The 25,338-nt window shown below is 41.8% G+C and overlaps 2 protein-coding genes across 2 annotated transcripts in view; both read right to left on the bottom strand.

The window, feature by feature from the left end:
* The window catches only part of fam118b (family with sequence similarity 118 member B), a 17,077-nt gene extending 9,223 nt beyond the window's left edge, over nt 1-7,854 (bottom strand). The window contains exons 1-3 of the mRNA XM_062552127.1: nt 7,647-7,854; nt 6,284-6,373; nt 4,872-5,124 (exon numbers count right to left, since the gene is read on the bottom strand). Of these exons, the coding sequence (XP_062408111.1) occupies nt 4,872-5,124; nt 6,284-6,366 (336 nt within the window). The 5' untranslated portion in view covers nt 6,367-6,373; nt 7,647-7,854. The remainder of the gene's footprint in view (nt 1-4,871; nt 5,125-6,283; nt 6,374-7,646) is intronic.
* Nucleotides 7,855-8,529: 675 nt separating this feature from the next.
* Nucleotides 8,530-14,491, bottom strand: LOC134099229 (uncharacterized). Its single transcript, XM_062552019.1, has 4 exons — nt 14,288-14,491; nt 9,944-10,106; nt 9,469-9,606; nt 8,530-8,699 (listed from the first exon to the last, which is right to left on the bottom strand). The coding sequence occupies exons 1-4, from the start codon at nt 14,489-14,491 to the stop codon at nt 8,530-8,532; spliced, it is 675 nt and encodes a 224-aa protein (XP_062408003.1).
* Nucleotides 14,492-25,338: the final 10,847 nt, after the last annotated feature.

Genomic DNA, 25,338 nt, shown 5'->3' with positions numbered 1-25,338 from the left:
GTTCCATTTTGAGCACAGTGCATTTCCAGTCCTTGTGAAGTCAAGTCAATGCTTTATCGCTAATATAATGAAACATCGCCTGGAATTTGGTTTAGTGTAAGACTCAGGACAGAAGACATAAACATACAGTCAGACAACACCACAGCTCATACAAAACTTATACACAGACTGTTCAGATGACATGTCATAAAACATACACAAAAGGTCTGGGCCCCTTGCTGTTACAAGTCAAGTCGAGTAGTGCACTATGTTGAATGAATTTATATTTTAACACATTTACTGCAGTTAATGACATAAAGACTGGAGGGTCCTCTATCTACAGACAGAGACAGAGAGGGAGAGAGAGATTTGTTGAAAGAGAGGGCACTTGGATGAATCCTCTCTTCAAGAAGTTATGCTCTGAATTATGGTGTTTACATGCTTGCTTGGAGGGAGGGAGGGAGAGAAAGAGAAAGAGAGGGGGAGAAAGAGAGGGGGAGAAAGAGAGAGGGGGAGTGAGAGAGGGAGCAAAAGACTGAAAAAGAGAGGGAGAGGGAGAAAGAAAATGAGAAGAGAAGTGCTAGCGGCTCTGTAGATTCTAAATAAGCCCAGCTGGGGCCCAGAATCTACTTCCTCAGCAAGGAAGTTCTCCAGCTCTCTCCCTGCTGCACTGCACTGCACACTCCCCTCCTGAACTCCTCACATGTTCACTGCGTGCCTCTCTCCCAGGGGAGGGTGAGGGCCTGACAGTCTGGTCTGAGACCTGGACCGGATCAAACCAAGATGTCAGCCAGAACCGAACCAAGAAACCGAAAAACGGTTTTACACATCCTCCAAAAAAAGCCACATGCTCAGAAAAAGGACATTAGAACAGAAAAGTGAAAGATAAAAAAAAACAGCACGCTGCTGCTCCTTAGCCTCGCGAGCCATCCACGTACTTCCGGCCAAGGATTGCCTCCACTACGAGTCTGGCCGTGCTCCTCTGTGGAGCATTCTGCTCGGTAGAATTGTAACAGAACGCTAGCCTGATTACCATCGACTTTCAAAGGCTCTGCGAGACTTAAGTCTGACCAACAGCCTGTGCTAACATGGTTTCTTGCAAGCGCTGGTTGACCCGCCTCCTTTAAGTGCCTCGATTTGCTACTGGTAGATGTCAGAAAGCGGTTTGCCGAGTTTAAACCAATAACAACACTCTTTCCTCTGCCTTGAACACGCCTCTACCCAGAGCCGTTGGAGCTGCTCAAAGTTGATTGGTTCTCGACCAAAGGGGGCAGTTCCGCAGATTTCGGGAACTCAGAAATCCTTCTCAATGAGCAGTTGACCAGACCAGCAGCAAAAGCCTGAAGGCGTTGCGTCACTGGGAGGGCGTGCCAGGCTAACAGAACGCCCCCCCTCCAGAAAGCAGCCAATAAACGAAGAGACGGGTTGGTGGGGGCGAAAGGGGGAGGGCGCTCGTGACGATGACGTTAAACGCCTGCGCTATGTTGTTATGAGTAACTATCGCCGATTGGGTGAGAGCTGTCCAATCAATTCAAACCAGAACTGGGCGTTACTTCCCGCTTCCTGCAAGCGCTTCAGAGCAAAGAAATGCCAGACCATAATACGAAATGAAATGGTAGTATTATGGGATGGTTAGGACCAGGCTAGCTGCTCCTCCCTTTGGGAAAGTTACTAGTCAAGCCAAACGGTGACGTTTCCAGCCAAAGGGCTCTTCAGCAGGCAGGGCCAGAACGACACCGCCACCTGGATGGGCCCCTGACCTTCACGTGGAGGTCAAGAGTGAGCTGGAGAGTATCACGAGGAGAAACTGGACTCATCCAAGCAAAGCCACTCAGACACTGCGGCAAAATCCACCACACATGGAGATAGCTTTTAATCCTCATATCAATGTGCTGTTTACAGCGCAGTATCAGCAATGCAAACAACGCATGTCTTAGTCTCTGTTATTACCACCACCTCCGTCAGGTACGGTGCCATTCACTGTTACTTTTACTTCTGATACTGGCCTGATATGGCAATCATACAATATGAACCATGTATGTGGCCGCGATCACCTGGACCTGAGCAGCCCTGCTTTACCTGGCTCCCTCCACCCCCATTCACCCCTTAACTGCCCCCCCGCCTCCACCAGGGCCACACTGCTCAGCTTAGCCCTTGTGTTTTACCGCACAACACAACACATTACACCAGGCAAACAAACAGGGTAAGCCAAATCCCACCAGGCCATGTTTTTTTCTTGATTGACCCAGTGGCACACAAAAGTGGGTTAACGACTAAGCACTTAACACAGAGTCCTTCACAGGCTCCCACTGTGTCCCAGAACAAGGTTATGGACTTACGGACTCATTGCTCGTGCCTACGCAGGTGGTCATTTGAATGACCACGCAGAAGTCTTGTGAGAGGAGAAGCATTCATGCCTATTAGTGAAACAGGCCTTTGAGGCATACTGTGCTGTGCATGCATCAGAGTTGCATTTGTATGTGAAGGCTACACTTGAGACCTTTGAAGGGGAGTCAGTAATCAGCGTTCTTTGGCAACACCCCACCAAAACTCTACTTATCATCCACACCTACTGTAAAGGCCTCCACTCACATAACTGTGGTCAGGCCTCCTGTTGCAGACGTCGTTTGTTTAAAACGAGAAGAGGATCACCTAGACACCACACGAGAGGCACTGAATCTGGCCTCACTGAAGGGGCAACAAAAGAGAGAAAATACATTTCTCTAGCCAAAGCACTCCTTAATTCAAATGTCTTTATTCACAATGACATGTCCTAACACCAATTTAAAAAGCCCACGCGTAGCAGCATCACTAAAGAGGCGTTGCTGAATGGTCATTCAATTATGCTGTATCTTTTCAGCCTGTGACGGTGAATGCCATCACTAAGGTTGAGTATGCACCATACTATGCGCCCTGACTGCCATTCTAAGTGTGCCTGGTCTTTGGCATGGCGCTCAAGCTGCAAGTTTGTTACCCCAGGGATCTGGCTTCAAGGCCAGGTGGGGGACGGCCCTCTCCCTTCGCTATACAGCCAAACATCCAGGCAGCTTAATCCCAGAGTCCAGCTGTTTCGCTGCTTAGCAGGGCAAACTGAAGGCCTTGTGACAGACCCGGTGTTGTTCTCAAAACAATACACAAGCAAAATGGCAATGCCTTCCTGTTTTTTTTTTTTTTTTTTAAATAGAAGACACAGAAGTTAAATAGAAGAAACAGAAACAGAAGAAAATAGAAGAAGACAAAGGCAGCCAACAAACATAGATAACAGATCATGTCAAATATAAATTGAAGATTAAAATAGGTTACTTAAAATATGAATAATTGTGAAAAATAAACTTGTCAAACACAATCCCAATCTCCTATGATATGACATAGGACAACCTTTACTCTAAGATATGTGACCAATGCAGTTAAACAATAATAAACTGATAACCACCTAGGCAGCATTGGTTGCATGACATTTTGTTTAGCTTTTTTCTGCCTGGATTAGTGCTGTTATTGAATTCCTGGTAATGTGTCATTCAGTCTCAGCCGATTCTGGACCCTGCTCAGCAGTTTCAGCCCTTTCACGGCATGGTATCATGTCATGTCATATCATGTTGTGTCATGTCGAAGCCTCAACTCCGCTTTGAAATTGCAGGAAGGCACGAGATAAGGTCATGTAAGATCATCACGTGACTGAACACAGCAAGCATGCCTTAATATTAGGAAAGCCAGGAAGGCAACAGACAAAAGGCAACATACAGGCAACAGACTCTGTTGTAGGCTATGCAACTATAAGTTTAACTACAGCTTCAACTACAAGCCTCTACTCGATCTGCATTGACAATAAATCAGTAGTTACAAGGAAGGGCTCCCAGACGCTGTGAGCGTTCACATAATTTCCTGGGCTTTGAGCACTCAATGAAACAGCATGAGGTCTCATCATATCCCTGCCTGCCTGTCTCCACATAACCACAGGCTCAACTACAAGACTCTGCTTGCCTCGTATCGATTTGCAGAATCACTTCTAGCTGTTTTGTGCCTTCCCAGAATTCCCTGTGTTTTGAGTACTCTTTATAAAACAGTTTCAGCTTTCATGTGAGTCACCAGGGAAAGCTTCAGGTCTTGGGCCACCACCATAAACACTAATGGTATCACAGTTCAACCTATGGAGGATACAAGTGTGTCATTTCCTCTTAACATAAAGCGCAATCTATGGGCTGTACTCGGTGAAAACAAAACCATGTGGTTTGCGTTTGCTTTGCATAGGTCAAACAACTATTCCACTGATCTAGATAAAACGGCAAAAGTGTTACAGTCTGAAATTAACGACAGCTGGATTGAATGAGTGTCCCTAAACACTACCAGCTGGCCCATGGAAAAATGATCTAACTAAGAGGTTGAATAGTTGGCGCCATTTTTAATTTTAGTCAGTTGTCCATGCGTTTGCTTTCAACGAGTTGTCCCAAAACGGCAGAGGCTGTGAGTGGCTGCGATATCCCCCACTATGTGATTCCCACCCCTTCTCAGTTGTCAATACGTTTGCCTTCAACGAGTTGTCCCAAACTAGTCTGGCTATCACCATACTAAGCTCAATCTTTTAAGACTGAACATTAGTCTTGGTAGTCTGCGCTTTATTTCTACTGCACAAGAGGCGTGATCAGTGGGTGTAGCTCAAATAACTCTGTACACATTTGGATAGTCCTCCAGCCAATCAGACCAACGACTCGAGTGCGCCTTTCGGATAAGCTAGTTTGTAATTGGACCCAGAAGATGTGGACAGGAAGCAGGAGAAATAGATGTGCAGGTTTCCAGTCTGAGCTGGAGGGCGCCAAATCCAAATCGCCAGCAGATCAAGCAGGTCTTACCCAGCCTCGTCCCAAACCGGGAGTTGGGCGCAATATTCTACTCACCGGCGACAGCTTCTGGATGAGGTCGTGCGCCACGTGCACCAGGTTCTTGTCCTCCTGCAGACTCTTCTGGAAGCGCCGGCTCTCCTCCTCCTCCAGCAGGTCGAAGTCGTTGGCGGCGTCCAGCAGCGCCTGGATCAGGCCCTTCCAGGAGCGCAGAGCGGGCACCTGCGGCGCCACCGCCGAGCTCACGCCCGTGCCAATCACCAGCACCAGCTCCCGCGCCCGCTTCGTCTTCAGGCTGGGCAGCAGCTTCCTGCCAGGGATGACGGAACAGGAAGAAGGCACAGAATTTCCTGTAAGTAAGGGTGTGTGTGTGTGTGGGGGTGTGGGTGTGTGTGTTTGTGTGTATGTGTGTATGTGAAGCAATGTGGGAATGCACACACCTACATGTTGCAACAGAAGCCAGATAATAATAAGCTGTGAAAGAACAATATCCACACACTGTCTTCTTTGATCTCAAAGGTGATTCAGTTGTACACCATTTCAACAACTCTCTGGTCTTAAGGGCCGTTCACACCAAGAACGATAACGATAACGATAACTATAAACAAATATCGCTCTTGTTCATATGAATGACAACATTCACACCTAAACTACAGTATAACGATAACAACATGAAGAACGATATCGTTGTTGATCACTTTCAGAGCGATTTTGAGAACGATAAAAAGCTAACAGCCAATCAGAACCCAAAATATTCTAGCCATCACATTCATTAACATGAGGAGAGACTTTTCTTATCGTTGGCCAGTGTGGACGCTTTTATCGTTATGGTTATAGTTATCGTTATCGTTATCGTTCTTGGTGTGAACGGCCCTTTAGTCAGGTACATCAAGCATCTTGTCAGAGTGGTCGAAACGTTGTACAATAAAAACTTTTGGGAGCAAAGACAGTATTTAGATATTTTCCTTTTCCCCATGTGTGTATGTGGGATTTTTTTGTTAATTTGATCCACCTGAACACAGTTCTACAGTATTTGTGCATACATAGCTCTGTACATTGGTGCGCTGTTAAGCAAGCTAAATATGGCCCGCAAGGTTGTGCGCACACACACACACACACACAAATAAATCACAAATAATGTGTCTAATGGTGTGTCTTTGAGCACAAAGATTCAAATTAACGCATAGCCCCCTGAAATGTTCTCTCCTGTTCAACAGAGACTGCATGCCATTTCGAACCAACCAACCATTTTGGCTCCCATTACAGCCATGCAAGTCTTCAACACTGTGTGACTGTGAATGTTTGGACAGGTTTTATGAACAATGTGCTGGTATGCTCGGAGCGGCAGTACAAAGGTACCACATCTACTGTTCCAGGTCAGGTCTTGATACCTCTAACACGGTTTTGTGAGGGAGGTCACATTCATACAAGGCTATGTATGTCAGATGGGTGTTGGGGGGGTGGGGTACCTGGCTTTTTTGATGCTTGTATGGACATCCTCGGAGTTAGGAGCCGGGCGCTTCTCTACCTTCACGGTCACACCAGAGGCCATTCGATTCCTGCATTTTCAGACCACAGGCAATAAACAAACAAACAAACAAACACAAACACAAGCATGCAATGAGGTATGCTTCAGTGATGATTATTTATTTGGATTAATTTATAGCAGAAAGCAAAATGTAATAGCATGAGGCATGAAGTGGGTCTTAATCTCTTGAAGATTCAACAAAGTGAACATACGGTCAACTGATGGTATGAGTCGTGATTAAACAGACAGAGGGAGAGAGAGAGAAAGCACAAGACCCTAAAACTGCCTCTTAACCCTCCTGTGTTTGCCGCGTTTACAAACCTTCCTTATTAGGAATCCCCTGACCCTTCACCTATATCTTTTCCATTATTGAGAGGGTTTATGTTAATCGACTAACTTCCTTCGGGGTCAACCTCCACTTAATTTGGCAATAGGTATCAGCAAAAAAGGAAATTGATTTCTTCCTTCCGTGCACGACGATGAAAGATGTCGGTTTCCAAACTGGGGTTATGGTCGTGGTAAACATGTCGAAGTAAAATCGACTTCCTTAATAGGATGGAGGTCTACAACATCTGCTATTTGTCCAAGGACCATTTGAGGAAGCAATGGCAGATATTATGAGATGACAATAACTTCCCCTCCTAAATCCCGATGGATTACATTGAGTACAATGAATGCTAAATTGTGTTTATCAGCAAAGCCTGCCTCTTGCAGATGTGGTCCTTTAATTTTAACACACGGCAAGCTATTCATTAATCAACAATTGCAAAAGTAACTCTTTAAACACATGACAGGTCACATTAACAACACTGACAGTGGTCAACACTAAATGAATGGCACAAAATAGAAACTTTCTCATTTCATTGCAATCCGTAAGAAACTTTGATTCAGTAGCTAGCTAACGAGATAGCATAGCTTGGTCAACATCAGAAAAACGAGCTGGCTAACGTAACGGTAAGCCTACGAAAAGAGAGACCAACTAGCCGACTAACGTCACTGCTGTTTGTGTCTGAATGAGTTAGTTATCTGATGGTGAACAAATTCGCCCAAAGACACGTTGTTAGAGGTTTGTCAAGCAGAAAAAAGTGCTGGTTAACTAACTCACTGTAGCTGACATTATTGTTAGCTGTCATAACTAGCTCGCTAGATGATCTCACACAATTTACAAGCTCGACCAACGTATTCAGTAATTAACACATTTCAGGTCTTGAGTCAAAGTTAAGCATTAAAAATGCCCAGGCATAGAATGAGAGGTATGGCATTTTTGTTAACGTGGCTAGCCGATAAATGCTGATCAGACTTACCTTGGATGACAAACTCTCCCAACTGTAAACTCAAGGGTCAAGTAAGTAATTTCAACGAGTTAAAATAGGGCAGTGGAATTCCAACGAGAGGCGGAACATAATCCACTCGAAAATGCCACAATTGGAATTAATTCGACAACCTAATCGTATCGTTGGCCAGCTGTTAAACGACTTGGCAGCGAGATTGATTTAGTCGAAACTTTTTGTGTACACACTGCAGCCAGCTCACATGTAGAATGAAAAATCCCATTGGCTCGCTTCAGCAGGAAGTAGGCAGTATGTAGCCATACTTGACTCGATTGTTGTCACCTCAACTTGTTACATTCCAGATACAGTAGCTGAGTCATTCATCTTGCCGATTATGGTGACCCATTAACACTTACCCTAGCTAGCGTGATTATAACTCATGATTATAACAAGAGTTATACATGTATTGATACTATATTATAATAATTTAAAAAGTCAAAAGAAAAACAGAAAAAAATAATAAGCATGCCAGACTAACTGAAGTTTGGTGAGAGACCTCCAGACACCTCAGATTTGGAGGACACGTAGAGGCAAAGCAGTACAGGTCCAAATGAAATAGCCAGAATATGGGGTTTTGGAATATGTTTTTTTTTTTTTTTTTTTTTTTTTTTTTTTTTTTAACATAGTTTATACATTAAGAAACAGACTATGTAGGTCACCTTTATACAGACTATCCTTTTAAAGGACTTTCCTCCCAAATGTATCACCCTCTACTCTTAAATAAATCATACTGATCAAGCTTCCTAAAACACACCCTTCCTGTTTCCACTGAACAATTTGCCAGTGCCTCATTGAGGACCATATGGCTGTATGGGGATTAGGTTACTTGTCAAACTGATTGGCAGACATCCAGGATTCACATATAGGTTCCAAAAGGTGCATGCAGCCTAGGGGAGACATGGGAAAGTGCCACGTGCCTGTGAGAGATAGCTGCTGCTGAGTCTGACAGATTTGGCTCAAATCTCCGGTGGACTCTGTGCAGTAGCGATGGATTACACTCCAAGTCAGCTGCCGACTGTCCTCTGCCTGTGTGAACAGGAAAAAATGGAAATAAAAAGGACCTCTCAATGTAACCCAGTAAAGACGTCAGCTTTGACTTTAAAATGATGGAGCATCGGTGACAATCATGGGAAATCTGAGAGAGTCAATGGTAGTCCTGGTGTTCAGTCGTGGCAGGAATCACTATGTGTTTTTGAGGGATAGATTTCATTCTTTCCTTTGTTGACTCTATCCAGATCCACTGTGAACAGCCAACAGCTGAATCATTATGTTTGTCCTCATAACTAACTCTTAATCTTACCAGATTCCGTCTGTAGATTTGGTCTACTTAACCTTGTTCCTGTTAAGTGCGACTAAATAAAATCGTGTGGTCTGTTCCCAGTTTAACTTAACTAGGTCAAAGCTACACAAAGATGCCTGGACCAGGACATATTGAGTGCACTAGCATTTCTTCCCAAATTGCTTAGTTTACACCTTTGCTTCCCCAATGTGAGACATCTACAGAGCAGAGACAGTATCATACAGAACATTATGCATCCAAACAAACTCTAATCTTGCCTAAATCTACATTGTTATCTGTTCCCTCCTATGGACAGGTCTGAAGAAGGGTGCTCAGTGTGCAGATTCAGCTTTGTTTTCTCATGCTCTAAACTTTTGGAATCTGGCACCTGCCATTTTTGGATGTACATGCCTCCTCATTAACAAATTCCCTCCTCTGGATTCAACATCAACATCTAAAAAGCAAATGGGACACCTACAGATCTAAGGTAAAGGGAATATCCATAGTCCTTCTTACCACAAGATAGTTTAGAAACAGAGAGGTTCTCGTCGTCCTTCATTGCCTCAAGATTCGCTGAGTTCTCTGCAGGGTCTCTCTGTCCCTCTGGGGCCTCCGTAGAAGACGACTGGGCCTCTCTCTGTCTCTCAATCATCTCTGTGTGATGAGTTATTTTAGTGAAAATCTTACTTATTACAATAATGCATAGTATCTTCCTTGTATATCATAGAATACTGTACATGTTCACTAAATCATAGGTATACTACTACTACTACTGCTAATAATAATAATGGCAATAATAACAATAACAATAACACATTTTATAATAAAAAATCATAATCATACCCAGAACTGCACATATTAAATGATTCCAACCGTAAACCAGAGCTTAATGATTGAATCTACACAGAGTTGGTGCTGTGAGATCCTTAATTGTACAAAATAAAAAATAAAATCGGAATATCCGCACAAATAAAACTTTCTGCGGACTAACCTTTTAAGAGATCCCCATACTGATCGCGTATGGCTTGGATTGCTCCTTTTTCTTTGTCTGTAACTAACTCTAAGCCATTGAGGCAGTCACAGACAATGGTGTTCTTTTTAGCATATCCAAACAAAATAATTGGGTTTAAACCCACCATCTTGAACTTGTGAATCTGCAAATAAATTAGAAACATTGTCAACATGGATGAACTAATGTTTTGAAGAAAAGAAATGCATACTGAAGATGGCTTACAACAGGATAAATCCCACAAATACTGTAAATCCTTGTGGTACCTATTATATTGACCATTTACTGCCTCTGATGTGGTCAAACAGTATGACCTACCTACTGTATATAATGATCTCTTTTTTCAAATCTCACATGGTCTGGCTCACACTGAAATCACGACAGCACCTAGAGACATTAGGCCTTGACAAACAATAGCACCACCCAGAGGCCAAATGACTCAAACTTCACTAAACTAAAGTATAAGTATACTGTAAGTATACTCTTTTGAAATTTGGTCTCTGCATTTATCCCAATCCGTGAATTAGTGAAACACACACAGCACACAGTGAGGGGAAGCACACACTAACCCCGAGCAGTGAGCTGCTTGCCGAGCGGCGCTGGGGGGGGGGGGGGAGTAGTGAGTGGTTAGGTGCCTTGCTGAAGTGTGTGTGTGTGTGTGTGTGTGTGTGTGTGTGTGTGTGTGTGTGTGTGTGTGTGAGTGTGAGAGGGGTTAGGTGCCTTGCTCAAGGGCACTTCAACTGTGGATGTGGGCATGGGAGAGCAGTGCTCAACCAATCCCCCGCCCACATTTTTCCTACCCTTCGGTTACCAGCCCGAAGCCCTAACCATTTGGAAGCATACAGGGGACTTCACATTATGGCCCTTTCCGAAACGGATCCCTACTCACTTCGACTCGGTTAGCGAGTGAACTTCCTTTTCAAGTCCACTCGTGGGTACGGAGAACACTCGCATTTGAAGGGTTAGGGGGTAAAAACAGCGCTACATTTCGGATGCACTTGAAGGGAGAAGGAAGTTGACGTCATATTCGTTTTCATAGAAATTATGAAGCCAATATATATTAAATCGCCAATTAAGATGTTCTGGACACCCCTATGTATTAGGATATACATCCCTCTTCTCTCCTTTCATTACTATGAGTGAGGAGTTGCATTTTATGCTTTATTTAACATCAAATTATAAAAGTGCTGTGAATGCGACCTGCACATGTGTTCAAATATTACAGCCTACTTCTGTACGATCTTGCACATTTTACTGAGTATCAAACTGAACATGAGTTGTTACAATGTAGCTTAAATCACGCTTTTGTCTGTAAATGCCGTCATACGGACCAAAAAACAACTGGCAGGGAGATACACGAGCTGCACGAACACTTGAAAACGGTTGCACCTGCGTTTCAAGTCAGCATCGATGCTGACTTGCTCCTGGAGGCGTGGTAGCCCCTCTCCCTAGGCACTTCACTCGACTCAAAATTCGTTTCGGATGATACTTAATGTGGCGGACCCTCGCGTGAACGCGCAAACGAAGTGGAAGTGTGTAGTGTTAGGATTTAGGGGCTGGTTTCGGAAAGGGCCTATATGTGGCTGCGCTCGCCACTAGGTTGCTCTTGGTTGATAGCCTGGCTATCACCAGACTAAGCTCAATCTTTTAAGACTGAACATTAGTCTCAGGCTTGTGCAAAATTCAGAATTGAATTGAGAATGACTCCTAAATTCCAATTCAATTCTTGAGTTTGAATTGAATTTGAATTGAGGTCAAAAACAGGATGCAGAATTACAATTCGAATTTGAATTAAGGGAAGTAGAATTGAAATTCAATGAAATTCAAATCAATTCACATACATAATTTAAGGGTACACTGCAAATTATTTGATTCTTATCAAGATAAAAAAAAATACATTAGAAGTGTTTAGATCATTTACATTGTTTTAAGAGTGAATTTCTTACTTTAAGTGTTCAACTTTACACTATCTTAAATCAAGCACATCTTTTTTTGTCTCAAATAGGCATTTAATCTTAAAGTTAGGTAAATACTGTTATGAGATCGTTTACATCTCTCCCTCAAATTCTCATAAAAATAAAGCTTGTTTTAAGATTCAGTAACAAGAAAATTTGACTTAATTTAGGATGACATTTAAGATTTAAGATATCATCTTAAAAACAGCAGTTTATGCTTATATTTATAGTTAACTTATTCTGAGGCTGTAACAACTTTAAATACACGCAATCTAGACTTGTCACAAGCTGTGGCACTGTGGCGCAACAGATTACAGCATTAGTACCATGTACTTGTGCAAGCACCCACGGGGACCCGGTTCGTATCTCACCTGCGGTCATATCCCAATCACTCGTACACTCGCTTCCTGTCTATCTTCATTGTTCTATCTGAATAAAGGCAAAAAGTCCAGAAAATATACTTGTAAAAGAAATATAATCCGGGTCAGTTCACATTTAAGTAACCTAATTTTACAACCAGCATTTTATGCTAATATTAAGTATATTTTACTTATTTTGGGGATGTACAAATTATATTTATAAGTAATCTGATCTTAAAGGGATATTCCGCCATTTTTGGAAATACGCTCATTTTCCACCTCCCCTCGAGCAAAACAATCGATATTTACCTTGTTCCCGTTCATCCAGCCATTCTGTGAGTCTGGCGATACAGCTTTTAGCTTCAGCCTAGCATAGATCATTGAATTGGATTAGACCATTAGCTTCTCGCCTGCTAGCTTCATGTTTAAAAGTGACTAAGATTTCTGGTAATTTTCTCATTTAAAACGTGTCTCCTCTCAAGTTAGAAAGTGCAATAAGACCAACTGAAAATGAAACCTGGTGTTTTTCAAGGCTGATTTGACATGGAACTACACTCTCATCTGGCGTAATAATCAAGGCAACTTGCACACTACTGGCACTACTACTGCTTGTTGTCTATGGGGACTATTTTCAGATGCTGCGTACGATATCACTGCGCCTATGGTACGTTTGCAAGTTGCCTCGATTATTACGCCAGATGAGAGTGTAGTTCCATGTCAAATCAGCCTAGAAAAACACCAGGTTTCATTTTCAGTTGGTCTTATTGCACTTTCTAACTTGAGAGGAGACACGTTTTAAATGGGAAAATTACCAGAAATCTTAGTCACTTTTAAACATGAAGCTAGCAGGCGAGAAGCTAATGGTCTAATCCGATTCAATGATCTATGCTAGGCTGAAGCTAAAAGTTGTATCGCCAGACTCACAGAATGGCTGGATGAACGAGAACAAGGTAAATATCGATTGTTTTGCTCGAGGGGAGGTGGAAAATGAGCGTATTTCCAAAAATGGCGGAATATCCCTTTAAAACTAGCCATTTCAGCTTATGTTATTTCTAGATTTTTTTATTTATCTTAATTCCCAAAATCTTGTCAAGTGAAATTATCTTGCTGCATGGACAGAAAATGTCACTTGTTTTGAGTATACCTTTTACCTCAGATTTAGTGTTTTTATCTTGTTTTTAGACACCCTTTTTTTGCAGTGTTTAACAATTAAGTTTCACAAAATATGTCAGATATCTCAACAAACACACCATTTATAATTGAAAACAGTAATCAATTACATTTCCAATGTAATTTTCCCTGAACTGAATGTATGTGAGATTCAACACATTTGTCCTGTTATGTGACTGTGAATTTGTTTTGAATTGCCATGAATTGAATTCCACTTCCTGTCATTCCAATTCCAATTCAAATTCAACTTCCTGTGGGGTGGGGCCAATTCAATTCAAATTCCAACTCATGAATTGAATGGAGACAAATTCTAAAATTCGGAATTGTGCACAAGCCTGATTAGTCTGGGGAGTCTGTATTGTACTTCTACTGCACAAGAGGTATGATCAATGGGCATAGTTCAAATGACGCTGTATGCATTTGGATAGTCTGCAGGAGAGCAGGAGAGATAGATGTGCAGGTTTCCAGCCCAAGCTGCAGGGCAAAATCCAATCGCCAGCAGGTCAGGCTGGGTGTACCCAGTCTATTTGGTTGAGGTAATGTCCCAAAGATGTTGGTTGCGTTTGCCACCGGGCTCAGCACAAAATACCTATGATTTACAGTGCGCTGCGGTCAAAGTTCAACCGGCACGCGCAAGAGTATCAGAGCAGCAAAATGCCATTGCCTCTGTGCTTTCCTCGGCACCATGGCAGACCAGCTGTTGCGCGCGCAAGTAATTGAAAAGTTTGGGTGTCAGCGCAGTGCTGCCGTTTGCATGCGTAATATGAGCCAGCCACCCTTACTGTAACTTGTGTGAAACATCTGTCAGCTGACAGGTGCAACAATATTTAGACACCACTTACCAGAATCTGGGCAGAATCTACCAGTTTATTGGTATTACCGCCCTTTTTAAGCTTTTGCCCCCATTCCTGGTTGATCTTCTCCTTTGCCTTTTGGAGTTTCCTTTTCATTGGTTGTTGGGCCCCACACAATTTGCATTTCTTGCATGCAACATTTATGCGTTGCATGCAAGAATTGCACAGCTTTGTTGTAGAGCCGCCCGGCATTCCAGCTGAGAGGGTAGAAGAAGGGGGGGGGTTGTCTGACATAGAGGCCATCATTCTATCCTAAGAAAATTAAATCAATATGCAGTTACTTTTTTGTATCGTTAACACATGATGCAATTTGCCATGCGGGAACTTCTGGGTGAAGAAGTGTAGAGTTAGCTATCTGAGGGGGAAATTACAAATGATAAGGTTGATATTAATATTAATAAACTGTAAACCATGTGTATGATCGAACTAGACTAGTTCAACTAATGTGGAATGTGCAGTAGTCCAACTTACTCCAGGAATGGATGAGCCCCATAATACATTTGCCTGTAAACTACTCTTGGATTTAACCAAATTTCTTAACAGAACTTTTACTTAAACTTTTGAAATATATGATCTATGATCCGTGTTGCATCTATATTTATGTTCAGTATATGTAGTACAAACATGCCTGTTTCATGCTCTAGAAATTTGGTCAAAAGAACTAGCCTACATTACCAAACTATTGTAGGGTAGGCAGGCTAGGCCTTCTAGATTTTGGCAGATTAACATCATGGTTTATCCTGACCAATATTGCCAACTGCGCTGATCATTTACAATTCCTTCTGTGAGTTAACACCTGTTCGCATACGCATAGATGTCTGAACACTACTGTAGCAGCTAAATGAACCTTAATGGTACCGTTAATGTTAGCTTTTGTCACACTTCAGAAAAGTGCGAAGTTGAAAGTCCTATGTTGGTCTTCCACTGACTGTAGCATGAAAAAATATCCAAATCATGAAGACTTTCGCATTGACCAAGAGTGTTCAAAATCCTGAGTTTCGAGTGCAATTTATTTAGTGATAATTTCAGAAAATGACTGCTAATTACGCTACTTACGTTCCAATGATATCTTATCTGACTTGCTTGCAGAGTGCAGACGAGTTCCACGTGTATTTTCAGTCATCATCAGCACCATCATGAACCAGGAACTCAACAGCTCCACCTTGTGACTTTTTGACATACCAACAGCAGCCTAAAATTCAGTGATGGATTTCTGAAGAACCCAAAGGCTAGTGGTATTTCTAAATGCATCAATTACACTTTAACTGGAAAAATAGCAGAAGTCAGAGATGGGAGATCTGAGTGATGAGAGATTTTTTAAGATGGTATATTGATGATTTTTTTTTTCCAATTCAATTCAATTCAAGTTTATTGTCATATACTCATAAAAAGGAATTTATGTGATGAGATTCATTGTGCTCAAGTGTCCAGAAATAAATTAGAAAGAACAAAAAAATAAATAAGAAGAAAAGTGCCATCTTAAGGGGGTTTCCCAGGACAGTTCAGCATCCTGATGGCTTGAGGGTAGAAACTGTCCTTGTATCTGCTGGTACGGGTCCTTAGGCTCTTGTATCGTCGGCCTGAAGGCAGGAGGGTGAAGAGATGGTGGCTGGGATGACTGGAGTCAGAAACGATACGCTTGGCCTTTCTTCTGCATTGCTGACTGTAGATGTCCTGGATGGATGGTAACTCAGTCCTTGTAATACGCTGTGCTGATCTGATGACTCTTTGTAGCGCTTTTCGATCCTGGGCAGTGCTGTAACCATACCATGTTGTTATGCCACCAGTCAGAATGCTCTCTATTGATTTGAGACTGAAATTAATTCGTCTTGTAACTCCTTTTACGATATCAAGTCAAGGCCCAACATTATTTACTTTTCTTGTTTTGCATTTTTTATGTATTATGTAAAAAAAATGTAATTTTGTCATAATATTCTATTTCATTTATTTCAAAGCACTTTGAATGACCACTGCGTATATGATACAAATTTGACTTTTGACTTTTTGACTTTTAACACGTCACCTGGGTCCAGTGGGAACGAGTGACGGGATCAGCACGTGTTTTTAAGGGATGACATCATTCAGCTCACCTGACTTCTTCTTCACTGTCCCAAGGACATGGCAGCAAATGACCAGTCACCTTTATGGTCTTAGCCCGGCCCCAATCTGCACATTACAGCCAGGGCTTCTCCAAAGCAGGTGACTCTGACTGTGATCTACGATCTGTATCATCCAGTCAACTGCCATACAACTAGTGAAGGCTGTTGCAGGCAGCTTCCCCTCGGCAACCAATAGAAAATGTGAGAACAACAACAAGTTTCTAGTAAGTGTGAACTGTGTGATAAAAAGGAAATACAAACAAGTAGTGAAGAACACACACCCATGCCAAGTGTTACTGTTCTCAGAGCAAAGGACTGACTGACTGGTCTAAATGAGACTGCACTAGAGTACATGGAACATTATCACAAACATGAACTCCACAACACCCAGACTAAATGATACCACATATTACTCAGAAACATAAAATACAGATCAACCATATGCCACAGAGGCAGGAAGATTTTATATATACAGTATATATATACATTTTCGTCTTTAAAAATGAAAATGCAAAAAACATCTTCCTGCACTTGAATTATTGATCTTCATTACCCTTCCCTGTGTCCAGAGGCGTAGCCAGAGGGGTGGCTCCGGGTGGCACAGGCCACCCTTGAGATTCAATTGGCCACCCCAGGTGCCACCCCAAAATCCTAGTCTACGATTCACCATTAACAGTCAAAGGCGAGAAATTTCTTGATGCACTTGTAGCACACTAGTTTGAAATATCATGGTTCAGAAATATAAGTAATCTAGCAAACATGCTTGCAGTTATAGGCTACATGGCTTATTGTTTTTAGCATGTGAGTTTACAATAGACCGGTTACAGCCCCCTAACAACCGTCGTCAAGAACGAACTCAGAGGACAAGCGAACTCAGAGCCGCACGGACACGCACGGTCTGTGCGGCACGGACAGCACAAAGCAAGCATGCTGAACTTAGTTGATTAAACTAATCGACTGATCATACGGGTCTAGTGACCACTTTTGATCAGGTAGGCTAAAGTAAGCACTATTCTAGGCTATGACTAATGGCTAATAGTGTTCTCATTTTAATCTAAACCAGCAGAGGCGTAGCCAGAGGGGTGGCTCCGGGTGGCACAGGCCACCCTTGAGATTCAATTGGCCACCCCAGGTGCCACCCCAAAATCCTAGTCTACGATTCACCATTAACAGTCAAAGGCGAGAAATTTCTTGATGCACTTGTAGCACACTAGTTTGAAATATCAGGGTTCAGAAATATAAGTAATCTAGCAAACATGCTTGCAGTTATAGGCTACATGGCTTATTGTTTTTAGCATGTGAGTTTACAATAGACCGGTTACAGCCCCCTAACAACCGTCGTCAAGAACGAACTCAGAGGACAAGCGAACTCAGAGCCGCACGGACACGCACGGTCTGTGCGGCACGGACAGCACAAAGCAAGCATGCTGAACTTAGTTGATTAAACTAATCGACTGATCATACGGGTCTAGTGACCACTTTTGATCAGGTAGGCTAAAGTAAGCACTATTCTAGGCTATGACTAATGGCTAATAGTGTTCTCATTTTAATCTAAACCAGTCCGATCCTATGCTCTACTGGGACGGGGAGCACTGTGCACACCGGACCCCACCCCCACCCCCCAAAAAAAACAGACTTGCATGCACGACCATCATAGCACCCACAATCATAAAGAGGTCAACCAAACAGCTGAGTGTGTAGGCCAGCAGAAACGACCAATTCAAAAATAATGTGACACGACATAAACAAGCAATCATGCCACAGCGGGCTATTGTAAAGTCCTCCTTATCTTACCTTAAACCTGAAGCGTCTGTGTTAGCACTTGTGGTGGATGCGCTAGCATCATCCCAGCTAACAATTTCTGGTTAGGAGAACGTTTTTAGAACGTTTTTTTCCTGGTTAGGAAAACGTTGCCTGAAAGTTGCGAAAGTTGCCACAAGGTTCCCCAGGAAAGTTTTCTTGACGAAAATACTACGTTTTTTTCTGGTTGTTTATTTTGGTTAGCAGAACGTTCTCCTATCCTTTAGGGAACTTTACTATATTTGGTTGCATTAACGTTCCCCTAACCTCCCAGCAACAAAGTGTAAAGGGGGAAAAAATATGTAGAATTATCGTGACATCCTTGCTTGCCTCGCTGCTCACTCGCCGTCTGCGACGACAGCCTGTCTGTAACCTGGGAGAGCGAACGTCTCTGGTGGCTTAGGCAATGATTATAGTATATGAAACTTCACTTACCATTAGCTGCTTGCTGAACTGCGACGAATAGAACCTGTCAATATATCTATGTGTCAGCTAAGTATTTAAATGCGGTTAGGTCTAATACTTTCTTGTCTACGGTGTCTTTTCCTATAATAAACGATTAGTCAGATCAAAACATAAGCAGAGCAGGCGCTAGCCTAACACACTGTTTCAACATTCAAAACTGGCTGTTTTTATTGCATCGTATGCCATTAAAAGTCCTCGGTTCAGAATTATGATGGATTTTGGTTTATTTTGTTTTAAATTGGGACTGGGAATTGTGGGATAGGCTGAGTGAACAGCACAGCAACATAGGCTATAACTTGGACTAAGTGTTAATATAAAACAATTCTCCCCCGGGAACATTGTGCTGTTTAAGATGCAGTCTCAACGTTTGAGAAATAATTCATTTGAGTCCTCGTCATCATACTTTCATAACAAATAAAGCTTTAAAAACATGAATGCATTTCAGGTGCCACTCTAATCGATTATGGATTAATCCAAAACTATTCGTCAGATTAGTTAGCATGAAATCGTTGTGTGCCTGCCTGGGACTATGGCTAGCTAGCTCTTCCACCCGGTTTACCCTGTACAGTGTTTTTTAAAAGCCTGTTGGACTTAATGGAACAAGTGCATGGAGAACGATGTGAAGAATGTGATCGATACCATACAGCCAGCCTACGTGAGTAACTTTATCTCTGTGTTATCCAAATGTCTTAAAGTTAGCGAGGTTGAGTCTGCTAAAACACCAACACCCCAGAACTCACGGAGATGAAAGTTTCTCAACCTAGCTTCTCGTGCTGGTCCCTTAAGCTGACGGGCTGGCTTTGGTCGGCCGAATATCAATCCAACAGAGGGGGGAAGAATAGAATAGGGCTATATGTCGATTTTGCAACAAATTATTCCGACTTTGCAGTGTGGCTGCTGGCCGTGTTCAATTGGAAACTCATAGAAACTCTGGGGCGATTTTCATCAATCAACCCCACGCACATAACCAGAGAATACCGATATGGTTATACAAATAAGATACCTAAAAACAACTAAGTAGCAACGTTGTGTGAAAAGAGAAATGCAACCAGAATATAACGTTTTTTTCCTTAGTTGTAATAACGTTCGGGAAACTTTGATAACCTGGAGCTAACGTTCTCTCCAGGGTATTAGAAGGTTACTGATAAACTAACCACAGGAGAACCAGCGGCTAACGTTATTTGCTTGCTGGGATTCAACCAGAATATAACGTTTTTTTCTTTAGTTGTAAAAACGTTAGGGGAACGTTATTTGTTTTGACAACCTGGAGATAACGTTCTCTAAACGTTATTAGTAGGTTGCTGAAAAACGAACCATAGGGGAACCAAAAGCTAACGTTAGTGAAAGTTAGCAGAACGTTAATTGTTTGCTGGGATTGCTATCAGCTTCAGTATTCTGCCCGAACATTAATCCAGAAATCGTAGGCTTATTTGCGATGTTTTGTATTATCTACCTTTCGTTTCGTTTGTGTTCTCTGTTTGTGTGTGGCTACCAGATTTGTATTTGGTATTGTATTATTTAGGATTCATTAATAAACCACTGAGGCCAATTTCTCATGACCAACACTTTTCTAAGTGTCATCACGAACTCATGTGTACACTCTAATATACAAGACTCAGGTCCGAATGAGGATGCCACCAACAGGCAAGGAGTGTTTATTACAACTAACTACAATTTAGGCCTACATCTCTTCTTACAGTAAGATAGAGTTCTATCCTATCACTTAGGTTAGTTAGGTCCTATTTTCACTGACTTTGCAAAACGTATCATTTCTTGTCAGCCTACTAAATAAAACATTCTTACTTCCTTGTTTTAACCTTACAAATACATGTGACTTTGCAATATTTCTTTTTTTTTTTCTATCACCTCAAATTCACAACTTAAACAATGCTTTACAATCACAGAAGTTACAGAAACGTTTTTTTTCCACAATAAACTCAAGTTCATAACATGCACTTACAGCAGAATCAGCACAAATTGGGACGTAGGTATAACATTTGTGGTGTACAGAAAGATAGCATAGAAAGACACCGACTGCAGCAAAGAGTCGACAAACGGGTCAGGAGTGAAAGTGCTTTGCTATTGGAGATGCACACTCGTGTGAATGTCTGTACGGGAGATGTTGCTGTTACAGGGGTTTCTTGTCAGACTGAAATGACAATGAAACATTGTGAACAGATACAAAACGAAGTGAATGGGTTGCATGAGGAACTGAGTAAATAAAACTGAGCTGGATTTATTGGAAATTATGAGAAAACTCTTCACTTCACTAGCCTTCCCAACTGGCAGTTACCGTTTTCCCTGTATGAATACCTCAAAGGGCACCTTGAAACAAGAGTTCCGTCTTCATCAGCTTTGCATGCATTCCAAAAACGTATTCTCACTATCATGCTAATTAAACTTCATCTTTATGGAAAAGACTTGGCCTATAGATTTGAGAGGGATCAGTAAAGCAACTGTATCAAGAACTTTTAATCATGGTTTACATATCATGTGCTTGCCTCAAACCCTTGATCATGTGGGCAGAGAGAGATGATTTCATGAAAACAATGCCAATGGACTTTCGAAAACACTCTCCAAACTGTGTGGTGTGATCATTGACTGCTTTAAAATTTTCTTGGAACGAGCCACACATCCACTAGCCAGGGCCCAAACTCATCATACAAACATCAATCAGGTGCCCTTTGAGGTATTCAAATGTTATACGTCCCAATTTGTGCTGATTCTGCTGTAAGTGCACGTTATGAACTTGAGTTTATTGTGGAAAAAAAAGTTTCTGTAACTTCTGTGATTGTAAAGCATTGTTTAAGTTGTGAATTTGAGGTGATAGGGAAAAAAAGAAATATTGCAAAGTCACATGTATTTGTAAGGTTAAAACAAGGAAGTAAGAATGTTTTATTTAGTAGGCTACAAGAAATGATACGTTTTGCAAAGTCAGTGAACATAGGACCTAACCTAAGTGATAGGATAGAACTCTATCTTACTGTAAGGCCTAAATTGTAGTTAGTTGTAATAAACACTCCTTGCCTGTTGGTGGCGTCCTCATTCGGACCTGAGTCTTGTATATTAGAGTGTACACATGAGTTCGTGATGACATTTAGAAAAGTGTTGGTTTATTAATGAATCCTCATCAAATAATACAATACCAAATACAAATCTGGTAGCCACACACAAACAGAGAACACAAACGAAACGAAAGGTAGATAATACAAAAAATAGCAAATAAGCCTACGATTTCTGGATTAAAGTTCGGGCAGAATACTGAAGCTGATAGCAATGATGCTAGCGCATCCACCACAAGTGCTAACACAGACGCTTCAGGTTTAAGGTAAGATAAGGAGGACTTTACAATAGCCCGCTGTGGCATGATTGCTTGTTTATGTCGTGTCACATTATTTTTGAATTGGTCGTTTCTGCTGGCCTACACACTCAGCTGTTTGGTTGACAGCTTTATGAGTGTGGGTGCTATGATGGTCGTGCATGCAAGTCTGTGTTATTTTTTTTTTTAGAAGGGGGGTGGGGTCCGGTACGTGTGCACAGTGCCCCCCGTCCCAGTAGAGCATAGGATCGGACTGGTTTAGATTAAAATGAGAACACTATTAGCCATTAGTCATAGCCTAGAATAGTGCTTACTTTAGCCTACCTGATCAAAAGTGGTCACTAGACCCGTATGATCAGTCGATGAGTTTAATCAACTAAGTTCAGCACGCTTGCTTTGTGCTGTCCGTGCCGCACAGACCGTGCGTGTCCGTGCGGCTCTGAGTTCGCTTGTCCTCTGAGTTCGTTCTTGACGACGGTTGTTAGGGGGCTGTAACCGGTCTATAGGCCTACAGGCTACAGCTTGCGCTAACACGAAAACATATATTTACCTATCGCATCTGCCAGTGCCCATTTATCTTATTACACACACAAAACCCAGTATTGCAATTGTAGAATCGTGTAATGTAGGCAAATTTGTATATCTGCCTATTCTACCTACTCAGCCGACACTGTTGTATTGTTATGTTGTATTGTAAATAGTCTACTGCCCTAATGTAATATTGACATTGTGGAAAGTTTATAGCTTAGGCCAGTGTTTCTTAACTGGTGGGTTGGAACCCAAAAGTGGGTTGTGGTACTGATCTGAGTGATGGGTCACGAGGCTTGTGGCTAAAAAGAAATGAAAGATCGCCAATTTAAAATGCTACCTGATCAGATCTATCATTGGCCCGTTATTTTGATAAACTTTATCCGTAGCCTATATGTCAGTCATTGCCATGGCATGGACATAGACAATGTTTATGTGACAGGTCATTAGATATAATGTTAGGGAGCTAATTTTATAAAAGTATGCATCATTTTAAGATATCATGTGAAACGCAAGTTGGCTGCAACCCTTAAAACTTGAAGTAAGAATATGATTAACTTAAATTGAGGACAATATAAGACAGTGTAGGGTGCGCATAAAACCATCCAAACTAAAGTGCCACTTGGAAACAACGCACCCCTGTCAAAGACAAACCTGTCGAGTGCTAGTACTTTGAAGTAATATCAGCAGTTAAAGACTTCACAAATGTAATGCCAAACATCTGCATTTTCCACACAAATAGGCCAGGCACTTTGCGTGTCTTATGTAGGCTACCTCACCATATTCGTTGGCCTGAATGCTGAATTATTATATGGCTACTTGCCAAAACGAGAAAATCAACTTATCTCAATGTGTCTTTAGCAATGACTTGGCTACCATTTTGTGGCTTCCGCAACCACTAGCGGAGTGAACCCGTTGCCATTGGCAGCGGTCATTATACCTTCGGAGCGGTCAATATGCAGATATAACGGACCGGTAGAACGTTGAGAGGCCCATTCAAAGTGAATGGGAGCTCCCTCAACATTCTAGAGAGCCATATAATAAATAGAATATAGTTGGTCACAACTTTATGAACTTGTGAAATGATGGGTTCCAAAACCAGACCAGTATATTGTCAGAAAGGGGGGGGGGGGGCTGGGCCATTAACAGCCCCCGCCAATCAACACACAAGCTAAGGAAGTGCAGAGGGGAGCGATGTCATTTGATTGGCTGTTGAGCTAAAATATAAACATCCCCTCCTCAACTGAAAGGGCTTGGCACACTTCCTGTCTGACGTGGCACACTTCCTGCTTGATGTGGCATCACGTGGTGAAGCCATATAATAAGTGAAGCCATATAATAAGTGCGATAATGTATAGAACGCCGGTCATTATCTGAAAATAATTCCCTTCAGTACGAAGCAAAACCCCTCCGCTGCGCGTCGGGGTTCTGTCCGTCCTGTCGGGAATTATTTTCCGATAATGACCGGCGTTCTATACATTATCCCTTACATAGTTGGTCACAACTTTATGAACTTGTGAAATGATGGGTTCCAAAACCAGACCAGTCAAGAACCACTGGCAAAAAAAAACATTTCACACTTCCACTTTTGCTCAAATGGCCTAATTTCTGAACGGGTTTTGTTCAGAGCTGAAAATGAGCTGAAAACTGTATTTGACATTTTATCCAAGACATTTGATGTGAGAGTATGGTCTTTGTCCTTCTTTGTCCTTCAATTTATGAGTATGGTGCTTGGTGCATGGTTTACTCATGCATATGTGCTAATTTAATAACTTGAGCCTGTTTCTGTTTATCTAGATGCCACCCTTGAATTAACCAGTGCCAAACTAGGGCCACCCTTGTTACAAATCTCTAGAATCGCCACTGCCTGTGTCTGATGGAATTACTACTGGCATGGTGGCTCAAGAGTGTGCTGAGCATTTCATGGATCCAGGATTCTATGCATCCTGATCATTACACACATTTTAAAGCATTTTGCCCTCATTACAATGTTTTTTGAAACGTGTTGCTAGTGGACATATAATTTTGATGTGTTGTCTGTATCCTTTTGATATGTTGTCTGTGTCCTTTTTGCAGCTATGAAATTTGCATCTAGTCACATTCTGTTTTTATGTACATTTTCCACGTTCAAACTAACAGAATTCTTCACGTATTCAAGTAGCCTACACAATATCACAAGTCTTATATAATCAGCAAAATCCACAGGCATGACAAGGCATACTGTATGTCCAGTTGAACCAAAGATCCTTGCTTTGGTTCAACTGTGGATATATGCTGTATGCCTGCGGTGGATTTAGCTGATTATTATTATTATCATTATTACTAGTTGGCACATTGTATGCTTAGTAAATGATGGCTTGTGTTTACTGGTTAATATGAAAACACCATTTTTACAAAGGTGTGAAGAGTTAAGCAAGCTGTGTTCGCTTTTGCAAGAGTACTACAGTACAATGTTTTGATCATTTGGTGAAAGGTTTTCTATTTTTGTGTAGAGTTTTGCAAAAAAACAGCCAATAGATACAAAAAAATGTGCCTGAGCAATCAGAAAAAACTGTAATAAACAAACAATTGAATAAATGACACACAGCTGATTTATGTTGGGTAAACTGGGCCAACCAGCTAATTCCAGTATGGCTTAGACTCAGTCGCAGGAATTATTTTTTGATATTACATTGACACTTATACAGTAAAAAGAGAACTTTGAGGAGTGATGTTTTTGGAAACAGAAACAGAAAAAGACAAACACTGTAATCTCTGGATGAGGACGAGTAAGAGCAGGGGGCCCAGGGGATTTGAAATGTTTTTATCTGAGCAATACTGTAAAACGT

The sequence above is a fragment of the Sardina pilchardus genome, chromosome 13 (genome assembly GCF_963854185.1).
Source record: "Sardina pilchardus chromosome 13, fSarPil1.1, whole genome shotgun sequence".
In the NCBI taxonomy this organism is placed as follows: domain Eukaryota; kingdom Metazoa; phylum Chordata; class Actinopteri; order Clupeiformes; family Clupeidae; genus Sardina; species Sardina pilchardus.
The sequence above is the reverse complement of the archived record's forward strand: the minus strand, read 5'-3'. Positions and strand labels throughout refer to the sequence as shown.